Source organism: Triplophysa rosa, linkage group LG8 (genome assembly GCF_024868665.1).
Source record: "Triplophysa rosa linkage group LG8, Trosa_1v2, whole genome shotgun sequence".
Classification (NCBI taxonomy): Eukaryota; Metazoa; Chordata; class Actinopteri; order Cypriniformes; family Nemacheilidae; genus Triplophysa; species Triplophysa rosa.
The window spans coordinates 22,726,612-22,734,454 of record NC_079897.1 but is presented as its reverse complement, the minus strand read 5'-3'; the positions used below and the strand labels follow the sequence as shown (position 1 = coordinate 22,734,454).

General features: G+C 41.6%; 1 protein-coding gene across 1 annotated transcript; it reads left to right on the top strand.

Moving 5' to 3' along the window:
• Positions 1 to 290: 290 nt before the first annotated feature.
• On the top strand, positions 291 to 4,184 carry scrt1b (scratch family zinc finger 1b). The gene is made up of 2 exons (XM_057340537.1): positions 291 to 1,188; positions 1,932 to 4,184. Exons 1-2 carry the CDS (start codon positions 1,074 to 1,076, stop codon positions 2,654 to 2,656), a joined length of 840 nt encoding a protein of 279 aa, XP_057196520.1. The 5' UTR covers positions 291 to 1,073; the 3' UTR covers positions 2,657 to 4,184.
• The last annotated feature ends 3,659 nt before the right edge of the window (positions 4,185 to 7,843 follow it).

Here is a 7,843-nt window from a genome sequence, read left to right as displayed (position 1 = left end):
AAATGTGGATGCTTTAGAAGAAGTGTAAGCGCAGATTATTTATTTGTCTATATTCTCTGTGTCTATAGTAGTTGAGTCGGAACTTCTGCTTATAGCCTCTTCCTTAGTGAAAACGTTAAGGATAGCCTTTCACTTTTTTCTCTATGGTTGTGGCAAAAGTAAATCTAATGTCAAGATGTATTAAATAAAATAGATTACAACTTGTATTTTGTAAATAGAGAAGAACATATGCATTTTGTAAATAGGATAATACTTAGGCATTTTGTAAATAGTGAAAAACAGGAAAGGAGGACTAGACCAAGTTTAAGGTGTGACGTTTATTTTTAAAGAAAGAATCCAAAATTTGAACGTTTTTATATTTTCAAAAGCGTAGACCTTAACAAATATATTTGATTCATTTTGCTTCACCCATTTTTAAACAAACAAATCTATATAAGTGTGGATGAAACTTATTTCCGTAAGACGTCTTCTTATATCGGAGAACATGGCGGACCGCCCTCAACGAGAAAAAATGAGACGGAGAGACGAATAACGGCATCAATAAATCATTCTCGTCCAACGTCGTTCCCGGGAGATTTCTGATGGATTAAATTAAGCACGTCCATCTCCATCTCCCACCTGATCGCCGCGCGTATAAATCCCAGCATCTGATCAACAGAGCTCAGACATTCAACCCGCGCGAGAAGAGAAGGGAGTGGATACCTCTCGCCGTAGCCGCACTTTTAACAGTTCCACCGGAAACGTGCTCACATTTAAAGGTGCTCATTTTTGGAGTGTTTCCATTGGCGAGACGGCATCGGGTCTGCGCGCACTCTTTTGACACGACGACTCAGGGAGGAAGGATCTGTCGCTGTCGGGAGCTATCCAGTGCTGAAGTTGCATTTCGTCTGTGCTGAAGGGCTCGCGCATAGCAGAAAGGGCGCATCGCTATACGGAGGTTCCGCGTCTTTTTCCTCGCTCAGGTGTTTGAGTTTCAGCCCAGCTGGACCACAGGGCTGTCGAAATCTTATATTCTGCGGTGGATGAAGAGAGGATAACGTGCCGGACGAGGGTTTGTGCGCTGCGCTCTAAACATGCCAAGGTCTTTTTTGGTGAAAAAGGTGAAGCTTGGTGATTTCTCATCCACTGAACTTGAGAGCGCGTACTGCAGGTCCAGGACCGATCTTAGCTTTCGGATACACGACAAAGGTAAATGCAAAAGTGTAAAAATGAATATAAAGATGTGCTTTATGTATTTATAGCGCTGTTTATGTGCATTTGATCCTGTTTTTCATTATGAAAACGCAAGCATAACTAGTTGCATTCCCGCACTAAAATCCCCATGCATGATATGAATGGTTCTGTAACATTGACATGCATGCTTTATGAAACTGATAACAAGGTTTAACTTCCGAGCAACTAAGCTTACCCATGACCTACTGCGTGCGCTGCGCTTGTCTTCGAGGTGCGCTTAGGTGTTTGTTTATTCTGCAAATCAAAAAAAACGCTTAGGGCAGCTTGACTGCATACTGTGCTTATGGTAGTGCATTTAGAACGGGGCAATTAATCTCCCACTGGCAAAAAGTGCTATCTGTGCTCATACTGTAAATCCAGAGTAAATATGGTATCCTTTACTGGTCCAAGGCTTTACCCTGAAATAACTCACGAATAATGTGAATAGCCCAAACTCTCTTTCGTATAGTGATGTCGACTCGTTAGATAATTTCCTTCCGCGGAGGTCTAATTATAATCAAGGAGAAGTGCTGATCCTGTAATGAACATTGTAATGAATCTCTTATAAAATTGGCACAGTCTATCGGAGTTGCCAGTTGCCAAGGTGGAGATAAATTGAGCGGAAAAGTGCCCGTTGCATCTATGAACCACACTGTCCTCACTCGATTCCCCTGCGAATATGAATAATTGAATAAAAGCTCTTGTTCTCTCCACGCTAGGGTACATCAGCGACTACATCACCCCGGTCGTTTACGATGGAGAAAGTGACGGTGGCATTAAAGTACCTTCGCCAGGACCAATTTATGACAGCAATCATAGTGACTATGGGGCACCCGACTCGGACCAGCCTGACAGCCCGCAGTCAGAGATCACGTCGGGGTACATTAACGGTGACAACGCGGTGAGCGAAGGTTACACTGTGGATGCGTTCTTTATCACGGACGGCAGGTCACGTAGGAAAGTGATCAGCGGCTCGCGGACCCTCCAGCGGCACACGTGCAACGAATGTGGAAAAACCTACGCAACGTCTTCCAATCTGAGCAGGCACAAACAGACGCACCGGAGCCTGGACAGCAAGATGGCCAAAAAGTGCCCGACATGCGGGAAAGTGTACGTGTCCATGCCAGCCATGGCCATGCACCTGCTTACCCATGACCTCAAGCACAAGTGCGACATATGTGGCAAAGCGTTCAGCAGACCTTGGCTACTGCAGGGTCACATGCGCTCTCACACGGGTGAGAAGCCATTTGGATGTGCACACTGTGGAAAAGCGTTTGCCGACCGCTCCAACCTGCGGGCGCACATGCAGACGCACTCGGCGTTTAAGCATTTCAAATGCAAGCGATGCGACAAAACTTTCGCGCTCAAGTCCTACCTGAACAAGCACTACGAGTCCGCGTGCTTCAAAGGCGCGTTCTCGCCACTCGGGTCTGTTGAAGCATGACTTCCGGTCTCCGAATGCTTATAGACACTTTCACCCCATCACATTTTAAGATGATTACGCTATCTTACCCAGTATTGTCTCACGATCTAAATTAAATCCAGTAATAGCACAATTTTATCTATTTTTCGCAAGTTGACCTTAAAGGAATATGGAAGCGTTCGCATGCACTTCATGTCCTGATATGACGTTCAGACAGTTCAGCTCGGCGCTGCGCAGCACTTGACTATTGCGAGCGGCGTCCAGTGAAGGTTTGAGTGACACCATGTTCCTCATTAAAATAAAACTCTTTTGTATTGTCAGTGGATATTATCATACTGCTGCAAGTGGCCCAAACGTATTCGCAATCGAGGTAAACATTTAGATTTATTTATTTTCTTATTTATTTTGATTAGGTTTGTTTTATTTATGTCACCAAGGATGTATAAGTCTATATGATGCGCTGAAGGTGTTATTTTACGATTCGTTTGCATTTCGTTTTCTTCCTTTACCTTTTGCTTTGTTGTTAACATGCCAAAGCATTTATATACATGCTGAACAAAAATGTTTTTGTTTGTTGTATTACGTTTAATTGGTTTTATTTATTTATTTGTGTTAATTTATTTTTGTAAACCTACTTAATGCATGCAAAAAGAAAAAAGAAATCTATGCCAATACCACAAAGCTTATTATTTTGCCAAAATGTAGAGATAGTTTCAGGGGGCAATATTTCTAGGGATTCTCATAAGAATATAAAAAGCAATAATCCTAATGCATGGTATTTTTGAAAGTAATAAAGTATTACCTATAGCAGTTTTTTTTCTAAATCAGGTACATTTTGATCCAGTACTCTTAATAATCACTTAAAATACCACATCAGGGAAAATGCCAATGTAGTGTTTAGTAAATCAAAAGACGAAAATCCATAAATCTCAGCCATCTTCCTTTGCTCTCTGCTTATGCACTGCCTGCCTCAAATTTAACGTAGATGTAGGACGTAGGCCCAAAAGTGCTGTAACTCCACTCTAAGCAATTCAGAACCGTTCTGAAGTGTGGAACACCCTGTCTGGAAATCTAATGGCTTTTCTGAGGTTAACTCAAAGGGACAGGCAAGGACAAGCAAGGACAGGAAGGTGTACCATCTGCATAGCCTGTGTGTAATGCTCTCGCCCATTGCATTTCCGACTTTTTCTCCCGTTTGGGTGTTCCCACGATTTGTACTGAAAGCACTTCATCGTAGAAATTCTTAAAGTAGCACAAAAACCTAGATTCAGGTAGATGTTACCTAGCTCGATCTTCCTTTTTTATATCTTGAAAGAGGGATGTCTAAACAGCTCAGTTTGTGAGATGATCTTCATGTAGATACTCATTTGAAGAGGAAATGCCTTTTTACTGTAGATGAATTCACTGAACCTCTGTTAAAGAAGAAAACAATGTCCTGCGACTTTTTGAGCCAATGTTTAACTGATGTAAGCACAAGACACAAGGCATTTTAAGCACTTCATAATAAAGGCAAAGTAAACAAACTCAGTCTGTTACTCATTTGTCCCTGATTATTGCCGTTCCTCTGTGAAATTAGTCTATTAAAGAGGCCAATTAATCTTGGTGAATGAAAATCAATGCACACACACTGACAAAGCAACCCAGCCAAGAGATGGGACAGGGGTGGAATCTGTTAAGAATTTGTGCTTTGTTGGTTTAAAAATGGCACTGCTGTAAACTTAAATCAACAGGTTTCGTGCTGAAGACCTGCATTGTGCTTTATCCGTCTCTTTTTGCACTGATTAGTGAATGTAAACGGTCCACAGAAACAACAGTCTGTTTTACTGCTCAATGCCGATGCATAGCTTGAGCTGTACTTTTGGCCACACGCAACATAAACGGTTTACTGCCTGCGTAAGGGCGTAAATTGCTTCCCAAACACACACTACGGAGTGCTGCGTTTACTGCAGTCCGGTCCTCATCCCTATCCGCTCAGAGCACCAAACTCTTCCTCTCAGGTTAATCTAGCTTGTGCAAACGAGGCCACCGGTGTCATCAATTTGCTGGGAATCATTATGCGAGCATTCCGAGCGTCTGCGCTCTGGTCTCCGGAGCTCTCGGTAATTGTGCTAGCAGGATGGGATCAGCAGGAGCCATTATTTAACCGGAGACAGCTGTGCGAGGGGCCGCACACGTTGATCTGTTTGCTGTTTCGTCCCCGTCTCTCTGCTTTAAGATCACCGCATCCCTGACGTTTCCCGGGTCTGCTGCACTCTCCACGTGTCTTCTAGGTTTTACTACGTAGCGCTCTCTCTCCACAGCTACTGTAGTCAAGTCAAGCAGGTTGACTTTTGAAACTCAGGCCAAGCTGGATCCCAGAGTAAACATTTTCAGAGAGGATTATCGGATTGGTTAAATCAGAGAAATTGCTTATTAGTGTCATCACCTGTTTTCTTTCTGGAAAGCATCCAGGATCAATATCCTTTAGGTAACAAACGGCAGTGGTTGAAACTGCGCCCGTTTCATCAGGGGAATTACACCAGAGGCTATTAAAGCAAAAGCCTTGTGTTTGAAAGGCATAGACAGGGTCAGGAAAAGTAATTCTCGCAAATAATATGTTTTTGTACTGCTGGCCTTTCAGTTCCTTCAGTTCTTTGAAATCACCTGTAGTGACTGCTATGTTACCCTTGTACTGTATTGAGACAGCATTTTAACATCGCTCTTGTGCCTTTCAAACACGTTTACCCAACTGAACTTCAAATGTTAAAATGAAAATTTTCACGCATTCTCATGTTTGAAATCTTTGGGGTTTTTTTTGGGGGGGGGGTTTGTAAAATGTCTAAGGTGCTCATTTCCAGACAATGAAAGTGGATATTGATTTTGACTGTCAACCTCCAGAAATGACAAAAGCTTCATGAAGGTGGTCCATACTTGTATTCTAAACCCCCAGATTATGATACCTTTCTGTGAATGAAATACTGAAGCGTCCCAAATCGCGTACTTGCGCACTATCTGTGCCATTTTGTAGTATAAATAGTGTGAGTAGTGCGTTCACATTGAAAATCCTTTAAAAAAGAAGTGCACTTTAAGTACCCGGATGATGCACTTTTTCAACCGAAAATATGAAGTGTGGAACTGTGGACACTTCACGCAATCAACGCCCGCAGTTTCGCTTACGTAGCGGAAGGGAGGCGGGGCTATCAGATGATGCTCGAGCAAAGCTCTCCTGCAGAGTGACAATGCTTCAATCTGATGATAAAGTAATGCTGGGCAAAACGGATGAAAACGACATGGATTGACATGATTTGCGCACGTCTGGGAAACCGATATACTTCCGGTTAGTATAAAACCATTTAGTATTCCTTTGGGATGATGCTAACCTTCTAAATTTCATACACTATATGGTTGAGTGCATAGTGCATAGTTTAAGTGCATAGTGCATAGTATGTCATTTGGGACACAGCTTGATATGTGATATTCCTTATTCAACCAGAGCTCATAAATATCATTCATTCTTACGCAAAACCTGCAGCCACAGGAAGTGCAACAAGTTTGATTTGAGTTATTTCAAATGCCAATGGCTCATACAGTACATAGAGAGAGCTATTGCAGGACTTTTGAGCATTGTAGCGTTTAGTCATATAGATGTGTTTTACGGTACAGTACCTTTTATCGTTTTCATATTATATTATTGTGGCTGATGTCATATTCTCAAAAATATGTATTTAATAGAATATGATTATACGTTATATCTCAACTGAGCTGAGAAAGAGGAGAACAAAGTTTTGGTGACGTAAAGGTCATGATGTTTCTATCTTTAGACTGACTACAGATATTAAGCTGTCCTCTAACATGTATATTTTTATTATGCAGGTTCTTTAAATGTAGATTTTTTTTGTACTTCAGCTTTCTGTCACCTCCTGTTTTATTCACCACATGAATCTGCTTTTAATACCCCAAGTATCAAATTTCTAGAGAATTATTTTTCTATATAGAGAAGCCTGTGTCTTTTCTTTTTAGTTAATCTATAGGTGTGATTTTTTTTATGACACCTATAACACAAACCACTCTTATCCTTCTGGTGCTCTTATCATCTTCAGATGACTTGTTTCCCAGGCTTTGTGTAGATGTCCATACTGGTGTAGGTGGAGGTCTTGAAAAGCTGTATCTGTAGGCTAACTTCGCTCAGACACACTTCAGTAGCTACAAGTATCAGCCAGGCGCTTGGAGAGAGAGAACTGAGTTTTTTTTTATAGCTGTTGCATATAGCCACTTGACAGAGTGTTACGTTTGATAAGGATAGACGAAGAGAAAACAACATCTGTATCTTAAGTATTTTATATATACTGTATTTGCAGGGTCTTGTTTATCACAGAAATAATAGGTATTTACTACTATAATGCATCATGCCATTATATACTGTTGAGTCACAAACTATATAAAGATCTATAGTAGCATATACTGTACCTCAAGGCTCAAACATCAAAAATTCACCTCAACAGGAGATTAAACGCCTTTGTGTTTTGTCATGGTGAGTTTTTATTATCTCCCATATACTGTAGATGCTTTGAACATTAAAAGCAACAATTGTCAATTGTTTGCAGAGAAGATTCCAGTCCTTATTGACATAAGATCAAGATGTGTCTGAGCAGACATTGACGGGTTCAAATAATGTATAAAGTGTTGTAGTCATTCATAATGGGGTCTGTTTATCTATAAGGTGCCTATTTTGAGATGGCAGAGTTCTTGTTGCATGCTTTCGCTCTGTGGCAAGGCAAATAATTCCCAACGCTTTCAGGACTCTGGAAGGAGAAGGGTAGGATGGAGAGATGGTGGGAGGGATGGAGAAAGAATGTGAGGGAGAGAGAGAAAATAGAGGAAGGAGGGAGGGAAGTTGACCCAGTTTGCATGACATGCAGCTGAGAAAGCGTGTTCTTGCCTGAACAGTCAGTACATTTTTAATGGCTCCTTTTGAATATCTGTATGAGGGAGACGGTTCAGTTCCTTAATTGTGCCCGGCCGAGGCCTCTGCCCATTAGTGTGTATAGGCAAGTGCTTGTGTGCAATCGTTGTCTAATGTTCGGCTTGAAGGAGCATTTCTGAAGAGCCATAATGTTCTGATTATTACAGCATTGTGGGCCTTCCTTCTGCTCTGTGCCTGTTGCAGTAATGTTAGCAGTTAGTGGATCTTAAAGGGACAGTTCACCTAAACATAAAAATTCTGCCATT